The 20,547-nt window shown below is 36.7% G+C and overlaps 1 protein-coding gene across 6 annotated transcripts in view; it reads right to left on the bottom strand.

The window, feature by feature from the left end:
• ST8SIA4 (ST8 alpha-N-acetyl-neuraminide alpha-2,8-sialyltransferase 4) overlaps window positions 1–20,547 on the bottom strand; it is a 58,036-nt gene that overhangs the window by 21,789 nt on the left and 15,700 nt on the right. For all 6 annotated transcript variants that reach the window (XR_014951441.1, XR_014951442.1, XR_014951443.1 and 3 more), the window contains 2 exons: window positions 15,133–15,390; window positions 3,285–3,578 (listed from right to left, as the gene is read on the bottom strand). Coding sequence is in view for 3 of the 6 variants with exons in the window: in XM_021543994.3 (XP_021399669.1) it covers window positions 3,285–3,578; window positions 15,133–15,390 (552 nt within the window). In the remaining 3 variants the exon portion in view is untranslated. The remainder of the gene's footprint in view (window positions 1–3,284; window positions 3,579–15,132; window positions 15,391–20,547) is intronic.

The raw sequence follows: 20,547 nt of genomic DNA, 5'->3' as shown, positions 1-20,547 counted from the left end.
AGGAAATAAACAGAGCACAGGCAAATCCCACAGGATGTCCACACAACTGTTCCATACACAGAAGATGGGAAGGAATCTAATGTGACTAATAGTTCAAAATACCCAGTTTCCTACTGGCTCCAGTTGGAAGAGCAGCCAAGAAAACATTCTTACACATTAAGATGAGCGTGAGAACTTTGCTTTTTGGATTTAAGAGAGGAAATACAAGAAAAAACTTCACAGAAAACTAGTGTATTTTGGATCTGTATTGCATGTCAGGGCAAGGAGGTGGTGGTGTTCAGGCCCTTCAACAGAGGTCTTCAAATACTCACCAGCAAAAGCACAAAAAAAAAAAAAAAAAAAAAAAAAAGAGCTGTGCAAGGCTCTGGGAGTAAACTGACCTCTGCTTAATATACCAACTACATGTTCAGTCTCAGAATCCTCTCTAATTCCTCCATGGATCCATGAGGTGGGATCCATAGCAGATTGTCCTGCTGATCCTACTTTTGAGTTTGGTTGTCTGCCACCAGTAGAAGTATGATCTGGACTCTAACCCCAGCAGGCTCAGCTCCTGTTTGCCTACTGTTTAATCCATATCCAATGACAGCTCTGCTGCTGAGACAAGCCTCTATGCAGACACAGAGAGTACAATTTCATTTGGAAAGTATTACTACAAATAATTCTAATGAAATAGTTCAGCATTAAATCTCAGCCTTCTTAATAAAGTTTCTGAAATTAGTAATTGAAGTCAATAATAAGAAATTATGTGATTTGTTCAGTGTAATTACTTTATAATTAAACTTCTTGGGAGTGACATTAGAGAACAAGTAGATGTTTTGAATCAGTTAAGATGTTCATTTAAAGATCTTAGCTCCATTTTGAACTCAAATACTGACTGCCTCATTTATTTTGTCAATATGTGCACAGTGATATTAAAAGTTCCATATATTATTAGCTTTTAGAGACACTTTGGGAAAAAAATCATGCAATGTCTCTCAAATTGCTCTCAAAATCTAGTATTCAAAACTTACTGATCAAGAAGTGAAAAAGAAAAATAGAAAAAAGTGATCATGGGTAACGAAATAAATCTACTGAAGAAAAAAATCTGAATACAATGGCCATTTATGATACTACTCATTTAAAAAGTAGTTAGCATGCTGGACTTTGCATGTATATAATCTGGTTTTAAAACCTAAAATCCTTCTGAGATTCTAAAGGAGCATCCACCACTCACAGCAGCATAATAAAGCATGAAATCAGAAAAACAGTAGTTTCTTTTTCCAAGACCACATTACCTTCTTTTTAACCCAAAAAGTGCATAATGGACAGAAAAAATGTTTTAAAAATTATCCTAGAATGCAGTCAACTCATCAATAGAGACTATCTGATCAATAGCGACTCCGGAATACTATGAAGCTCAGAAAGTTTCTTTCATTAAAAGAGAAAGAAGAACAGGATTAAGAATTTCAGTGCAGTGCTGTGATTGTAGCCAAACTGATCAGTTACTAGATAAAACTCTGATATAATTTTATACTGCATTAGAAATTAAGAATCTGGCCTCACTAGATCAGAAGTCTAAAAAAAATTATGCTCTGCCCTTAGAAAGTGCCTAACACTATATGCTTTAAAGGTTAATGAAGGAGAAATTTGACAGTTTGATGCATATTAAGAGGCATACGGACAATAATTTTCAAACCTTGAGCCTGCACCCTTCAGCATAAATCTTCTCTGTTTGTATTTTACATGTGAGGTTGGAATCATAAACCTTATTGATAATTAGGTATGAAACTATTTTGCCAAAAATTCATTTTGTCTCCATATTTTAATACAATTTTAGGTTCATTAAATCAAAAAGCTCTTGACATCAATTTAAATTTACTGTGGAGCTTAAACCGCAGATTCAACAATTGCATAAATCTATGCAGTCATATCAGATAACACTGCTAGGTATAACCTAAAATACACTTGATCCAAATTTTCAACAATTCAGATGGCAGAGCTTTTTTTGCCTCATTCACAGAGACAATGTATGTACTAATACATTTCTTAAGACAAATCCCCCTAAAGGACCTTCAAATTGGCCAGTTAAAAACTGCACATTCTGAATTACCATTCACATTTGATAGTTTTACCCAGATTTAGCAGATGAAAATTAAAACTGTTGTTTTTTAAACTGGAAGCAATTTCAGACAGGTTTATATACACATAAAAACAACCACAACTATGTATGACAGACATTTTGAATACTTAAAATTCAATACACTCATGGCCCATAAACTGCTAAAGTCTAAATGTTTAACAAAACTGAGTTAGTCAAGTAGTAAAGGTTTTAAAGTCTAATCGATGACACATAGCAAAATATCCTGAAGAATAATTTATGCCTAAGATTTATTCTCATACTACATTGGGGTAATGGTTCAAACATCCCTTCTAAACTCATCTCTGCAGCTGTAACAATAAGAACAGCTACATAATCAGTAACTGTTGTACAAGCCAGTAGCAATACTTTAAGGCATCTTCCTAAACGCCACAAACAGCAAGGAACTCAAGCTGAATATTACCATACTATCATAATTTGATGTACAAACACATTGCATCACCATCATCTTTTGAATGATTTTCAGGCATAGACCTATACATTTTCAGGCATAGACCTATATACAGTAGTTACAAAGACATTGTAGACTTCATCTGACATTTTTGTTTAATTATGGGGTTAAAAAGAAAAACATCTGCTTAAAGCATGGATACATCTTTTTTCTAGTAAGTGGTTTCATAAACATTTTCAGTGATTCTGATCAATGTTCTTCAATTGCCCAGGCATCTGGCTAAATTCAAAATGAGAAAGATTGCTCCAAATCCTAGATATTTTATGAAGGAGCTCAGTACTTTCATATCTGCCAGGCTTCATAATTTACAGCATTGCTTCCTTACCCCGATGCTATTTAGATTGTATTTTTTATCTTCACAATTGTTTCCCAAAGAAGACATGCAGAACTTTCATTGTACACTGAATTCAGACTATTTTTAAGATTAGCTTATCACAAAATGATGATACATTTTGTTACAAAGAAGTGCAATTGGAAAAGTTATTGTGCAAATGCATTTCAATTGTTTGCAGCAGAGCTGGCTAAATGAGTGGCCAGCATTTATTACCAAACAAACCTGTCACAAATGCAATCCATTACATCAATATGGGAAATACCGTGCTCCTTTGGACATGCATCTTTTTTTTCCTACCTGCTAGGAATTCTAGTTATGCTTTCATTGTGCTGAGGACAGATCAGTCTTTTCCATACACTTACCCTCTGACAGCATGAATAAGTCTCAGTGATGGATAGGCGGTTCGCACTTTCAATTTATTCTTAAGGATTAATGCATTAACCCACTCCACATGCTTCTCTCCACCTTTGACCATGAAAGCTGGGATCCAAAGGACACTGTCATTCAGCATGGATAGTCTATGCACAAATTTTTCTCTGTCACTCTCATTCCGAAAGCCTCCAAATGCTCTTTGTACAACTGATGGGTTCATGGTAATAAAATCAGATTTAGTTCCCACATCGGCAGCATACTCCACCACAGGAGCTAGATTGCACCTGAAGAGGAAGAAATTAATGGAAAAATGAAAACAAATATGAAACATTAACTCAGAAAAATGTGTGCATTAAGGGAAAGCTAAAAGAAAAGCTAAAAGCTTTTTTTTTTACAAAGCTAAAAAAGGAACATACAAGCACAATTCAAATTAATGTGAGAAAAAAATACCAGTATAAAAGGTATGATAATACACAGTATTTTACTCAGATTGGACAAGGATCAGACAAATTTTTAAAAATATTAAGTGTACAGAATGCTGTGACAAAAAAATACCCCTCTTTGGAATCATTTGGAAACCATATCATTATGCTCTAGACTACATCAACATCTAAAGCAGCACTTGTGAATAATATGCTTTCTTAAACCTATTACCTTTCATTATTTGTTTATCATCATGTTGCCAACAGCTCTCACACAAAGAAAGCCATGCTACCAAAATAAGGCATATTTTATATAATTAAGTCCATGCATTTTTATTTTACTTTACTTACAACACAATATTTAAATATTATTTACAAATTACCTTTACCCCATCTTTAAATGAGTTTTTAGTATGTTCATTTTTGGTATTAGCACTGCAGTGGTAAGATGTTTAGAAATTTAGTATTTTATTTGACTTAGAACTGCAATTTTTGGAAAAAAGTATTAAATTTTCAGTTTTTTGTTCATATCCCATTTTCAAACCTTTAATTTTGCGGTAGCTTTGTGCCTTTTTCCTAGGGTTGAAAAGTTCTCATTATGCCATTGTTCAGCAGATTTTTACTTCAATTACATAAATACATACATACGTAATCCCACATATGCATTGAGGGCAGATGACAAAATTCAGAAATCTGACTTCAGTGACCAGTATAATGTGACAGAAACAAATCTTTTCCACAATATCCTCAATGAATTAGCCTGTAGCTGGTATGCCCCAAAACCACACCCTAACAGAACATTATTTTCATAATAAACAGACTGCTCTGTTTGAGCAAAGGATGGCAAGAAGCAATGTTGGAACAGGCTCCTCCAAAACATTTGCACATTATCAAACTCCTAATATAAACAAAGTATTCCATTAATTCTGCAATTTTTTATCCATTAGTTTCTTCTAATGCCAGATGTCCAATGACATAAAAATAAGTCAGCATTACTTAACATCAACTGATGACTGAGTCCAGTCTGATAATACTAATTACCCAGAAAATAATTTTCATTATGTAATTATCAGGTTAAGAAGTGGTCCTAGCTTCTTCAGAAAGACATTCTGAAGACTATAAAGCAAATATATTCCTAGGAGATAATGAAGTCCAAATTTCTGATAACTTGTGGGCAGATGTAAGCTAAGGAAATAGATCTACATTCTTCATTGTCTTTATGCATCTATTCTACAAACTCTCTGCATGCATTTCAGGCTGCTACAAGTATCTTCTAGAAAATGGTAGTTAGGGCACAAGAAAAACTCCCACTAGCTTTTTTAATTTCTTGTGAAAACCTTAATGCATGAACTTACAACCTGCCATTATTAAAAGGTTTTTTTTAAATCTAAAAATAAATGTGATAAAAAAAAATCAAACCAAATACCTAAAACCAACCAATCAAACTGTCTGAATTACTGCTGCTTTTGAAAATAACTCCTTTAAGGGCAGATTCCACAACATAATGAGGGATTTGTATAGTGAGTTTGTTTTAGTAGTCATGTGATGAAAGCTATTAATGAAAAATGTAAGACAGATTTTGCCATTGCAAATCCTGCTCCCTCTGAGTCCAACTTTGAGAAACAGATCATGTATGTACCAACATCACCACGTTTAAAAAGCTGCCATATGCATACATTGTATGCCATTACTGCTACATCAGTAACTCAAATCTGTAATTTAAAAAGGTATACAGTGTAAGCAATATCAATTTGTAACTTATCTCATATTCAGATTTTTCAAGCAAAACTTCAGAAAATAATGAGCAATCCAAGCACACTCAGTAACAATGATTGCAATACTTTACCACACTTATTGTAAAATGTCTTGCTTGTAACTACTCTGAATCTACCTTCCTTCACTTTAAAATTATTGCACCTTGTTGTGGTGCAACAGGCTGAGCTAAAAAGTTTATCCCTATATTTCTTATACGTTTCATGGCTAATAAAACTGGCTATTGTGTATTTGTATATAGACCTGAGTGTATGTATATAGCTTTTACCTGTTCTGGAACTTTTACATTAACCTCTAACACATCTTTATGCTATACCACAGTTTCATACTGCTGTTGGAATTGTTAAGTTTATTTTGTTAGAAGATGTCAATGACCTGCCACCAATTCTCATGATTCTTTCAAGAAAACTTCACATTCAGAGGCAAACACAGATATACTAATTTTCTTTTAAGTGACATGAAGAAGCCTATTAACTGAACAACTTTTAAATAATCAAAGCAATATGCTTCCCTTGTTGTATTTTTTAATTCTAGCTAATTTGCCATAAGGCAGAGAATGCCAAATATAATCACAACAGAGAGGAGGTAGTGAGGGTGTTTCTGCACCAAAAAGCATTACATGCCTAGGCATTTATTCACCATAAATAAAATTATACTTTTCTTGAAGTTTTTAAGGAACAATATATAGAAGATTGTAATTTACTGAAATTCTTCTTTCTCACATGCCACATTATAAGTACCTTGTAACATATGAATGCATATGGACAAACTTCTTGCAACATACCATCATTTTCCATTCATTCTAAAAACGACCTCAGTGTTGTCTTCACATTAGCATGCAAGCAAGTAGGCTACATGAAAGCTGAGCAAATCAAACTTGCTATGCCACTGTTACTGAGAATAAAAGAACAGTAATGAAGAGACACACTGAGCACTGAAGACTGACTTAATTAAGCAAATAGCTAAGAATTTCAGTATTGATAATATATCACATTATAAAAATGTGATTTTGTAAATTTGTAAATGTCTTGGATCTCCTTCCCCTGAGCAAGCTATTGACTGTTTCCAGACAAAAAGATGGAATGAGCATTCTCCCAGCAAAAATAATTGTCTAAGATAATGGTTTTCATGGGTTCCTTTGGTATTTTTTCCCATAAAAAATGAGTTTCAGTGTATTGTTTAAAACAAAGAATCTCATGGGTATTTTTTTCAGTATAAAAACATTTAATCAGAAGCTCTAACTACTACTTCCTTCCCTTGTACAAAACCAGAAAATAATTAGTTATTTCTTCCTGTACCTCTTCTAAGCACTAACTATGGCAGAACTATTTAGAAAATGGTCTAATGAGACAAAAATTGACATATTTTAGAGAGGGCGGTTAGAAAAATACCTAAGTGTATGGGAAACACTCATAATTCATATGATTGCTAGTATCGTAGGCAATACTATCCATGGTACCTGCAATTAATGTTGCAGTGCCTGTTCTTCCCATGACATCAGACCACACCACAGACAAAACCTCTGCACAGCTATTTCAACAGGCTGGTTACTCTAAACTTAGTATTAAGCATCAATGATAATATTTAGGAAATTTCTAAGCTTACACAAACACTATGCACAACCATAATACTAAAAGGCAAATATACCTGTAACATATTCCCAGTAAAAATACAGGGGTTCCCATGCATGAGGTTTCAGTGTTGTAACAGAAGATTTTAAACTGAAAAATGCACTGCACTGTTATCACTAAAAGAGCTCTGGGATAAAAGGCAAAAATCAGATAATGTCTGTAATATCATGCAGTATTTGAGCACGCATAAAACAACTGAGATAATAAGACACGCAGACCAAAAAGTCTCAGTAATTGAAAGTCTGATTCTTTTACGAACACCTGCTGCATGTATTAGTTACAGCAGGATATGTTAAGAAAAAAAAATGTGGGGAAAAAAACTGCTGATGGCTGGAGTTGTATGCCATGAGAAAAAATTGAAGAACGGAGTAGGTGCTCCTATACCACACTTCCATCAAACTGGTGATCATCTCTGGGTTTGCTATGCCATCTTTGTGGCCCAAACATCCATAACATACATAGTCTTTTAGAAAGCAGAACTTAACAAAGAAAGTAATGCAATCAAAATCATAAAAAATACGCTCAAATGAGAAGTCAGTTATTCTTCAGAGATTCAGTTCAACTTGCTTTATTATTAATAAGTATACAGATAACTTATATGAATACAAAGGTCCAGCACACAGTATTCATAGGCCATATTTCAAGTTAACTTTAAATAAAAGCCATTAAAAATTTCCTTGAGTAAAATGGCTATTATTTCAATTTTATCTGACATTGAGAACTAAAACAATACTTTATCTACAGTAGAATAATGCAAGAAATGGCCATGAATCTGTACATTTCTTAATCCCCTAATAATGGGTGCACTTGAGGATTACAAATTTAAATAAGTACTTTAAAACACTATAAAGCTATGGGAAAGAAGTGCTTTATACTGATGCTTTGTTTCATTATTATCTTCTCTTTGTAGACCAAAGCCAAAAATATCAGTTGCACAGTAATAAACAAATACTTTCTGAGAAGACAAAAAATGAAAATCAGATTGTTACTGGCAGATATATCAAACCTTTCTGAAACATAAGGCATTACACTAGATTAGTGTCAATAACATGCACTCCTTCCTGAGTAGCCTGCAAGGTTTTGTATCCAGATTCATATCCAAATTCTTGCAAGAATCAAAATAGTAATCTTGAGTTCAGTGGTTCATGCCATATTTAGGAAATAATTGGACATGAAAGAAAAATTAAAGGCTTGAGGAAGGCTTAAAGGCTTAAAAAGCAGGAGAGGAAAAAAAGAGTTCACAACTGAAGAGAACCTCACAGCTGGGCTACACTCAATCTATGTGCAAGAAGCACACTGCCCTAATGCTTGTGTGCATATAGCACATATTCTCACCCAGTTCTCCAAATAAAGGTGTGCAGCAGTGCTGTGGTAACTTGCACATACGCCCAAAAAAGAGGAATTTACAAAAAAAAAAAAAAAAACAAACAAACAAACACAAACTTCCTATTTCCTCCAACAAATGCAATTATTAGTAAAGTGCATGGATTCTCACATGATGTTCTGCATACTTCTTCGGCTACTGAAAAGAATTAAAATTGCTTCAAATTAACCATAGGAATCGGAAGTAACAGTGAATCCCCTAATATATGCACTTCATCTCAGTTCTTATCCATAGTACGACAGAGGATTTTCATGAGAACTGCAAGGTGAGAGGCTCAGGTACAGCACTGCAGATTGTATTAATATACAACAATCATGAGGGGGTTTTAGTATATGCCATGTAAAATATTGACTTGATATATCCTTTCATAACAGAAGTTCACAAAAATACTAGATCTATGACTTCAGTATGAAGATGGTTTTTATTACATCACCTGCTAAACCACTTCATTAATTCCAGTTGTCCAGATTAGAACTTATATTGGTAATTGACAAATTCTTTCTTCCCAGCATCTCCCTGAACAGCAGTGACTGAAATCCAAGTTATCAACTGACACAGCACAGTGGAGTGTCAGAAGAAGTCTAAATGGCATTTTAGAAAGAGCTGCAAAACACATTATCTACATCTTTATTGTGTGTCCTGCTGCAAAATTACACATGTATTAGTTTTGCTGTTCTTCCCAGTACTATTCCTTTGACAAGAAAACAAAGCAATGAATTTCTATCACTGAAAGTTTTCTGCATATTTTAAAAAAATTATTTTAAAAAATCCCACAAAAACTACAGCAGTGAAATATTAAAAATTCTATTTTACTGCATGAAAAACTAAGAAATGGAACTTAGCAGTATCCTGAACACCTCTGCCTTAGCCCTTTTATGTGAAAATACCATCACACATTACTATCTATAAAGCATATTCTGTTGGGTAATTAGGAAGACCCACATAATTGTTATAAGTCTGATACAGAAAAAATAAAAACAAATTGCAACATTATCAGGACAGAAAGGGTTAAAAAATTATTCCCCTTCCAATAAATTCAGAAAAAATATGATTTCCATTATTTTGGATAAGCACTTTGGGGCTGTTAGAATGGAATGTAGAAAACTGCAGTAGTTTGAACTTTCCAAAACGGATAACAGCTAAAATGTTAGTTATTTAGATTAAGACTCTTCTGAACCTTTTCACCTCTTAAAACAGTCAACAGGGAAAAAAAAGCATAGTGTTCCTGAGTTTCCAACCATTTAGGAAACTAATATATCAAAGACTCTGTATTATCAACAACAGGGTTCAGAGTAACTTAAAAACAGTATCCTTTTTTCTCAGGACAGTTAAAAGAAGTCCACGGAAGATTAAGACTAATCCTATCTGCTCTACATTTGGATGCTTATAGGATATGTATTTATTCAAGCAGCCTCTTTAGAACCCATGATCATTTGTATATAGGTATAGAGAAGTCACTTTCTACTGGTATTTCTTGAACATTCTAGACTTCTGTCCTTAAATAGCCACCTAAATCACCTGCTTAAGGACTAACTTCTTAAAAAAACAAAAACAAAAAAAAAAAAAAAAAGAAGAAACAATCCTAAAATGTGACTACATGAGTCAATCCTTCTCCGTAGAGACCAATCGCACCTGGCTGACTGGAACAACTCCACCAGAGCTCCCCTCTTCTCAGACACTCAAATCCCCGAGCAAGAACATTGGAAGATTATGGCTTTCCTCTGCTTTCATTTAATGTTTCAATGTAGTGTGACAAGTTTAAGGAAGAAACAGAAGACAAAAATAGAGCTGCCACATTTGAGTTCTGAAAAGGGTCTAATGAGTCAGATATTATGCATTCAGATGTTATTTTTATAGGAAGACTCATGCTTTAAAATATGTGTGTTAAATTGGCAACTTTGCTTTCAACAGATCTCCTGGCTCCAAGGATTTAGCTCGACTTGCCATGATGGCCATGGTCCAAACAAGGTGTACTAAAAAAAATTTGAAGAGAAAAGCTGATATGAATAACAAAAACCAAGAATAAAGGCAAATTAATATTCCAAATACCTTTATTCTGACAAACTTATAATGTTTTTTTCCTAGTGCCTGAAAGAACAACACACAATTTAAATTGCTCTCCTGAAATAAGGTATCACACCTCCACAGCATGATTAGGTCTGTCCTTTTCTTCTGCCTGACCATATCTGCTGTCTTCTGCTCGTACCACATACGATGCTTGCCTCTGCATATCACAGAAATATTCACATATTGCCCAAAAAAATTAATATGCTAGAAAGAAAATAAAATCAGATTATCCTCACCTATGTACAGGGCAAAACAAGACATCTGTTAAAGGATGTATTCTTTCCTCTCAAAAGGTGAAAAAAAAATAAAAAAAGACAATAAGCTTTTTCATGTCACCTTCACTAACCACATGGGTGGTCAAGTTGAAAAACAAAAGTCAAAGTATGCTGGAAAAATAGAGCTGCATTTGCCCAGAAAAATTTTATCACCAGTCACAGCAAAAACATCCACTTGGTTCCTAAATGCTGGCAGAGTCACCAGAAAAAACTCCAGTGGGAAGAGTTGTAACATATAAACTAGGCACTTCAATACAAAGAAAAGAGCAACTAATACCTTCTCATGGCTGTTCCTTCTCAGAGCAGCCCTAATTTACTGAAAAAGCTCCACTCAACAGGCCTCTTCTCCATATTTTCCAACTGAAATGAAAGGGATTTTTCCAGAATTGGGGTCACCACAAGAAAAAGACACAATATGTTTGCTAGGGTTTGTTTGACTGGTTGGTTTTAACCAAATTATTCCAAAACTGAACTTGGCCTCTGCTTTTGCATAGGTCTCATCACAAATGTCAAATAAATTATTTAAAAAATAAAAAATATATAACTACTTACTCTGATTTTTTATATTGTTCACATTCTGAACCCAAAGCTGAACTGTTTGGTACATACTGCTTCTAGAAGTAATTCCAAGTTATTACTTGGCAATACTTAGCATTATTATTTTAACACTTGCCCAAAATACAGCAGCATTTCTCAGAAACTCCTACATAACCACTGCATTTCAAAATATACCACTTATAACAAGTTCATCCTCTCTATAAGATGCAACAGATAACTCAGCCATGGCTTGGTAATTGCAGCGTGACAAAGTGCAGACAACGTGGAAACAAGATGTACTTATTCATCTAATCAGATATTTTGGAATGCTTCAGATTCTCTCTGGGTATAGACCAAAGTGCAGCACACTGAGGCTCGTCACTAGAAGAGAGTAGTAGGGGCACACAAATCAATAGCTCCTAATGGGGTATAAAAGCATGAGAGGTAAAAAGGAAAGTTATATATGGGAATCAGAAAATAGTTCATAGTCATCACAGTTCCCAAACAAAAATCAAAGACTCTCCTTGCTTCCCATTTTAATTAGACTACATTTTCTACTGCCAAAATAAGCACGACTTCACTAATCTTGTGAAACTTCTGCATTTTGCCCATTAATTTTAACATCTTCACTACCCTTATAGGATCTTGAGTTAATCAGTACTGCAAATATTGCTGGATATCTGTTGTGACCTCTTCATTATCACAGACATTCACTGTCAGTTTGATCATTAAATTAATGGTATTGTTGGTGTTAACTCTAGCTTAAGAGCTGCTCCTCTAAGAAACAGCTCTCAGAGAAAAAAATTTTCCTTCAGATTTCCCCCCCTTCCCCTCTCCCCCAAACCCCCTCACATAAAATACAATCAAAATCAAGGGAATATATTTAACCAGAATAGTATGACATACTTGTCACAGCACATAGGCATAAAGCACTTTGTATCAAAAGACTCTACAGAACTGTCCTTCACCAGCCTATATACTTGGATATATTCAGAAACTCCTTTCAAAAATACCATCAGGTGGCACATAAGTGAGGACATTTTACTTCTAAAAATAAAAGTGAAAAGATAAACAGAGTGTCATGGTACATTTTAATACCAGAATCCTAACAGCAAAACAGGTAAAGTCTTATGAAGCACTCCAGAACTTCATAATTACACCATGTGACTACATATCAAGAGATGTACAATTTTTTTAAATGGAAGATGAGTAATGCAGGAAACCAACTCTGATGAATAATTTGTTCTTTCTTTAACTTCAATTATAAACAAATTCCTTGCTATTTAAACAGATGCTATATAACTATATATGCATCAAGACTTAAATAAATAAATATTATATAGTTTAAATTATAGTATGTAAATTCTAAAACATCTTAACTTTCATTTGTAAATTAAAAAAAAAACCAAACAAAAAAACACTGCCCTTATAGGCAGGAGGGCCAAGCATGTATTAATCAGAATATTGTCAGACACCCTAGTTGTTATACAGATCACTTCAATTGTCATACACCATATGAGAGATGTTTAATGGAATCACAGAATGGTGTACATTGAAAGAGGGCCTTAAAGATTATCTAGTTCTAAATCCCCCACCATGGTCAGGGAGACCTTTCACTAGACCAGGTTGCTCAAAGCCCTATACAACCTGGCCCTGAACACTTCCAGGGATGGGATATGCACAGCTTCTCTGGACAACCTGTTCCATTTCTTCACCATCTGCACAGAACATCCACATTACCTCTCCAGTTTAAAGACCTGATTAGCAAAAGTAACTGCCTACTGATCCTATGAAGCTCCACCAAGTCTTTAGAATATTATCCTTCCTCTGTGTAGTTGAATTAGTTAAAACCTCCTATCAGATAAAATCACCTAGTTTCCTGGCTGGTTAAAATGTGTGAAAGAGCATGGGGATGACTGCAAAGAAATTCAGCACATGATTTAAAATAAAGTGTGTACCTTGCCTTCTCTATGCAAATTTTAATTTAGAAAATCTAGCATCTAATGTTTTCTGTAGTCCTGTGTCCTGGAGTTTTGTTATTGTATCCCCAGTTGCCTGCTTTGTCCCCAAAAATGGGTACTATAGCTTTAAGCTAAACCCAGAGATAGAGAAAGAGGAAAGAGAAGCGGTAACGATTTTTGCCACCAGTGTTTAAAAACACAGAGATAAGACTCTTGGTTTCACCCAACTCGTGGCTTTTTCTCTCCAGAGAAAAACAGATTAAATAATTTCTTTGCTTTTTAAGCTAGCTTTTCATTTGTTAATTGAAACAGAAGTTTTGCATGGAACTGTAGCTTCATCTTCTAGAACTAAGCAACTTTTCTCCAAGCCAAAACACCAAAACACTGCCTGGGCACACCCCTCACCCCCAACATTGTGCTGTGGCCCAGAGGCCAGCTCCTGGCTCGGAAAAAGACTGAACCACACCTACAGAAAAACTTCTGAAACTCTCCAAAGCAGCAAACAGTTTTATTATTTAACATTATTCATTCTTTTCATACCTGTAAACAACTTGCTTGTTAAATAAACAATTTTTTCAGTCTCTCCAATAAAAACCCTTTCAAACCTGTAGGAACCCATGAAAAAAAAACTTGCTAAAACATACTCTTCATTAAAGGAAACACCTTTTCAGAACATTTCCTCCTAAATTTGTCCAAAACCAAGACATCCTGTTAAATGAATCCCATTTTGTCTCAGACAGAATACAAAAGCATGCCAAAGGCTCAGTGAGGTTTAAAACTGCGATAATTACTTTTAGATTTCCTCTGCAGTAAGTAAGGATGCTAATTTCAATAACTAGTGGTACAAGTAAGACTAACAAAGAAAATGAAAGAGAAGTGTGTTATTGCTTCAGTTGCAACTTGTTAAAATAACTTTTCAATTAAATACAAAACTCGTGTATATTCTTCTTTTATTTATGTACTGCAAAACCATTATTTTTCTTTTCCATGTCCTTTTACTATTTATTATCCCCATTATTCTTTAAGGTGAAAAAAGAACAAGCAAGTAACTCTCAATAACTAATATTTCTATACTGCTTTCTGTCACAACCCTCCTGTTTTCTGCCCTTTCACCCTTCTCAAACCAAATCAATTGAAACTTCTGCTTCAAAAACCAAAGTACCCATCTCTTGCTCAGTGTTGTCTACATAATGCCAAGATGTCAAATGAGGTCAGCATTGGCATGATACATGAAATCCATAGGCCCTCTACTGTGTGTGTTCGAAGAATGAATAAATAGTGAAACATATAATTTTCCCCCAAACTGGAAGAATAGATTCTTAAACCAATGCAAAGGAAGATATTAGGGTGACTTCCAGCTACCTCAGTGGCATCCTGGTTTAACATCAATACAGCACACTGAAATTTTACTACATGCTAAATAGAAAGAATGTAGTAATTTACAAAATGCCATCTGTGCTGACCAAAAGCTAAAATAGTATTCTTAATAGAGAAACCATTTTGCATTTCTTCTACCAAGACCTCTATAAGAATAATTTTGTCTGGAATAAGCACAGCAAAAAGCAAAATTAATTAATGAAAACCTCCCTCTCTTGTTTTATTTTCACAATAATCTTCTTATCAATAATATAGGCATGAATTTAAATTTAGGGAATCACATGCTGGTGGATACCGTTTCAGATTAATTTCAGATAATGACCTTAATATGTACCTCAGATTAAAATATCTCTCCCAGCTTTTCTGCAAGAAACATAGTAGCCTACATCTTCAATAGCGGATAAAACTTACCTTATTACAAAGTCATGGCTGTCAATCTCTTTTCCACAACCACTGTTTAGCAGGATGCCAGAATTCCCAACAACAGCACAGGTTTTAAATCGGCGATTTTTCATTGGGGAAACTTCAGGGAGAAGGCTGTGCAAATTCTGAGAGATGTTCAGAGTGCGACGTCTGTCCAGTACATAATGAATTACATCTCCGGGCTTGAAGCTACTTTTGACCACTGAGACATCTCTTTCGGCATCCAAGAACTGAAGAATGTTCTTCCTGCATTGACAGAAATATGCAGAGACAAAACCCAACACGCTGCTCAAATGGAATTTTATCTAGCAGCAATACAGACTGCACAAGCCACACAACATAAAGCAGAGGGCAGACAGTGCCAGTCCTGCCAGGGTAATTTCCCATGCTCTAGGATAGAGTTAGAGCAAAGCTTTTAGGATCGAGTTAACTCTGTGATTACAATAGGACACATAAATATACAAAACTAGAGCATAATGACTTGTGCACACAAAGACACAGAGAGTCCAATAAAAGACAACTGAAAATTTGAAGGCATACTATGCTTGACAATCTTCAAAAAATTTTGGAATTAAGACATTTTTAAAAAGAACTGAGGCAGTTTGTTTTCATAAAAACAAACTTAAATACATGAAGCATTTGTGATCAGGAGATGTTATATCTTACAAATCAGCTTGGCTCAGGAAGGGCCATGTTTTCTTGTAGATTCTTATTTCACCATAAGAGTAATCTATTCAGTTTAGCATAAACTTCCTCCTAATTAATTCACTATGAGAACACACCTAGTCTTTTGTACCAATTTGAACAAAATCGGCTTAAAACATAATACAAATTAAACTACTGCAGCTCAGGGTCCAGTCAAGCTGTTAGCTGAACTCAGAACCTCTTACAAACTCATCAATACTTTGAAACATTGATCATCTTGTCAGCAAATGTTTAAACTACTATCCAGGTTAAGACACACATGACCAAATATTAGGGTTTAATAAACTACCATCTATCATGTGAACTATGGCAGATGAACAGTTGTATACAGTTGTATACTCCCAGCCCCCAGCAAATAACTGATGGAGAATGTTTGCTTTTATGTCAGCTGAAAAGTGAAGTCATGGTATATGCTTATGGGGACATCAGGATGCCTAAGTGGAGGTAAAGCAGCTCAAACTTGCCTCATACCCAACGTTGAGGGGACAGAGAGAAAAACTGTGAAAAAATCAGTAACAGTTCTTGAGTAACCTAATTTTTGTGTTTTCTATATAGAAACCTCATTAAATGTCATAATGTGGTCTAGCTTACCCTGCTAGGGTAAGCACATGGGTGGCACATAGTCATGGCTATACTTCTCCCATTTGCAAGCCCTTATCTAAACATGGGTCCCATAACTAAGGCTGCTGTGGCTATTATCCACTTTTCTTTATGGGTTAGTAAGGTGAGGAACTCATGAATTTTTAACTTTCTCAGGAAGGCAGGCACATGGATTCAGCACTATCACACACTAACTGTATGTTTTTGGGGTTACTTTAATAAAGGTACCTACTGTGCGCAAACGACACTGGGGGAAATTTTCTCCCAACACTTCAACCAGCTCTTTGGGTCTACCCAACCAGTTTTTGAAGGATTCAAATCTACTCTAAATGCTAATAATATCATACATTAGCTAGTGTTGCTGATATGCCTGTTAAGCCTGTTATATTTAGCATTCAGAGAAAAGGGAAGAATGACTTGGATAACCACCCTGATAATCTACCCCAGAGAAGAGGGATGCTGCCACAGAGCCTGACACTGCCCCAGAGACTAGGGATGCTGCCCTACTGCCTAAACCAGGGTGGGTGTTCTAGTAAAAGAAATACACGAAATATGCCAGATGGTGAAGGAGTACATTTCCCTAACTACTGAAAAACTCTCCCCCTGCCTTGAAGGAGAGTCTAATACTGCACCAGTAGAACCCACATATGTTACAACTGTCCAGGTTTCCAACTAAACCACAAGGGCAGTTACAGGCAGCTGCAATTGCCCCTGTAGAAACAAAGTTTAAGATGAAATCAGAGCACCCAGATAATAAAGATAAGAAAGAAGAGCCCTCAGAAGCCAAAGGGGAGCCAGAGGTTGCAATCATAACTGAGTCCCTGACGTATAAAAGTCTCCATAATCTGCACAAAAAACATTGTACAACAAGGGCATGAGCCTTATACAGCCTAGTTACTTTGGGTCTGGGACCTAATGGGTACAAGGATGCAAGTAAATGGAGGTGAGGCAAAGAATTTAGGAGCCTTGACCCAAGACTGACATATGAATCAGAAATTCATAAGGGAGCCAAGAACCCTTTCCCCCTAAGAGCAGCTTTAATGAGTATAAGAAAGAGGTTTGTCCTCAAAAAGAGAATGCAGGAGCACCATCATAGAATGTGCTAGAAAACCTTTGAAGAAGGGATTCAACAACTAAGAGAAGTGGCAGTATTAGAAGCACTCTTTAGAAGGGATAAACAGCACAATAATGACACTGACAAGGTCAGGTGCATAAGGCAAATGTAAAATCTAGCAAATCTAGGGCCATCTCAAAACACCACCTTCATTACAGCTATTAACACTGGTAACAACCAAGAGACAGTGGGTTCTGTTGACAATAAGCTTAGAAATTACAATAGTATAATCAATAGCCCAATGCAGGCTCATATCTCTGCTGTGATTAAGGACCACAAAGAAGAGATTAATTAAGTAGTGAGAGAAAAGGTGAGGAGGAACAGTTCCCATATGGCACCAGTGCAAATCACAGGCCCTGAAGTCAGAGCCAATGTCCGCCAATTAAAAAGAGAGGGTACACCTCACAAGCCAACCTGTGGCTCTTCCTGCACAATCATAAAGAAGAACATGGGAAGACAGAAAGAAAGAACTACTTCTATCCTGGCACCACAGGTGCATCAACTCAAGGAGAGAAACACCAACCGAGAGAGCTCCACTAAAGTGAAATTAGCCTTAGCCTCCCATAACCAAGCTGCCAGGTATCATCTGTCAGGTACCCTTGAAAGAACCTCTAATATGCATGCCCAAGAAGAAAATTATAACCAAGGCTACAGCGGCCCTGCCTCTAGCCAGAAAGAGGCACAAGAAAACCAGGTCTTTTAGACAGGGTAGATCCAATGACCTGGCACATCAGAGTCACAAAAATATGAAGTGTTAGTTAATACTAGTGCGCAGTGTACCCTAATGCCATCAGGATATGTGGCACGGGCAGAGCCCGTTTCCATTGCCAGGGTAATGGGGTGTCATGGTTTTGACATGGGAGAAATTTAGGGAAGTGACATAAAAGCTTTTGTGTAACTGCCAGTCTGCTGAAACACTGGGAAGCTGGACACACCTCTGGGAAAGTGACATGTTAAAGGCAGAAGAAACCTGGGAACATCCTCTTACCTTCCCTGCCGCAAGAAGGTAACATGCCCCATGCCCACCGGGTCCTGTCCTGAGCTGGGCTGGGCAGGCTCTGCCACAGGAGGGGCTGGGTCCCTCTCTGGAGATCCAGGGGACTCCAAGCCCCATCCTGGCCGGGCTGGGCCCCAGCAGCTGCCAGGCAGGAATGTGGGGGAGGCTGCGGAGCCCTGGTTGGAGCAGGGCCAGCTGCAGCTGTTAAGATCTTGCCATCTTGCATTCTGAGACCAGAAGCAGCCCTGCAGCCAGGCAGAGTGGCCCAGAGGCTGGAATTGAACTTTGAGAAAACCAAAGACCAACCAAGAAGCTGACCTTGACACAGTCCCAGCTGCTATTCCTGCCGTAAGTTCCTGCCATAAGTCACCTGCGGGTCAGGTGAACATTTGAAGGGCCCAGGCAATGTGTTAACTCTTTCAGTGCTTCAATCTTCCCTTTAGTGAGAGAAAGGGACAAGATGAAAGCATGTGAGGAACAGCATGACATCATGGTCAGTGAGGAAGAAGTCCCAGATGCGAGAGATGAAGAGATGCCTTGATTTTAGAGCTGAAATCCTCTTGTAAGCTATGGAGAAAGGACTTTTTTCCTATAACACATGAAACCATGTGTTTCATGATGAAAGTGAAACCCTTCAGATGAAGGGCTCAAACTGATATTGATCTAAGGCCTCCATGTTAAAGTAAGCAAATGTTAAAGTAGCTGGGATCCCATGAGAAGTCTGAATAGAGAAAAGAGAGTAGTCCTGTGCCCCCAGGAGATCTCTGTTCCCAGGGATGACAATGATTTTAGAAATAAATAATGAGAACTTTTGCCTTTGAACAGCTCATCTTCAAAATAATACTCCGTAAGTCGATATGGCCAATCAACAAGCTGTGGGAAGATTTGTGGGAAACAGGAGGGACTTTGTGATGGCAGGGTTCCCCAGGCAGCTGTTATTGGTGAGGAAATTAAGAGCCACGAGAGAACTGTTTTTTTCCTCTTGTGGAGAAGTCTCCATAACCTTAACAAGAGGGACTTCTCTCTGTAAGTGAACTGAAGAAAGACTATTCTAGAGGTGGTAAACTGACTGGAAATTTTAGGTTTTGTTTCTTTACATTGTCAGTGGGAAAGGAAAGGTTGTGAGGGGAGGAGAATTGTTCTGATGGGTTTGTTTTGATTCTTACTACTTTTTGCTTTTAGTTACTGTTAATAAAATTTTCTTTATACCCTTTTAAAGTTTTGAGCCTGCTTTGTCTTTCTTCCTGTCTGCTACGTCACAGCAGGAAGTGAGTGCAGAGGTGGTTGGCCGCCGAAACATACCACACTCTTAAGTGCATTAGGCTGGGAAATCTTAAAATTGCATAAATATTAAATTCTACTACATGGGGAGATCACAGCAATTGACCCTGTTAAAAGTTAAGGTGAATCTTAACTTAAAAAGTGTGGCAGAAACATCCTATTGTAACCAGCCCAGAAGCCCCGTGTATTCTAAGCATAGACTTCCTCCAAAACAGCTGTTACAAAGATCCAAAGAGACTCAGGTGGGCTTTTGGAACAGCTGCTGTAGAGGCAGAGGACATTAAGTAATTGAACACCTTGCCTAGACTATCAGAAAACCCATCTGCAGAAAGACTCCTGAGGGTAAGAGAGTAACAAGTACCAACTGCCACCTCAACAGCGCACCACGCGCAGTATCAAACAAATCAAGATGCCGTGATCCCCATCCACAAAATAATCCATGAACTAGAGAGCCAAGGGGTCATCCATAAGACCCACTCACGTTTCAACAGTCCCATTTAGTCTGTGTCCAAGTCTGACAGAAAATAAAAATTGACTGTAGACTATCATGGCTTAAATAAAATAACTCCACCACTGAGCGCTGCTGTGCCAGACATATAGAACTCCCATACAAACTGGAGTCCAAGGCAGCAAAGTGGTATGCCACTACTGACATTGCTAATGTGTTTTTCTCCATTCCTCTGGCAGCAGAATGTAAACCTCAACT

The sequence above is a fragment of the Lonchura striata genome, chromosome Z (assembly GCF_050655825.1).
Source record: "Lonchura striata isolate lonStrDom1 chromosome Z, ASM5065582v1, whole genome shotgun sequence".
NCBI lineage: Eukaryota > Metazoa > Chordata > Aves > Passeriformes > Estrildidae > Lonchura > Lonchura striata.
This window is presented reverse-complemented; position numbering and strand designations above follow the sequence as displayed.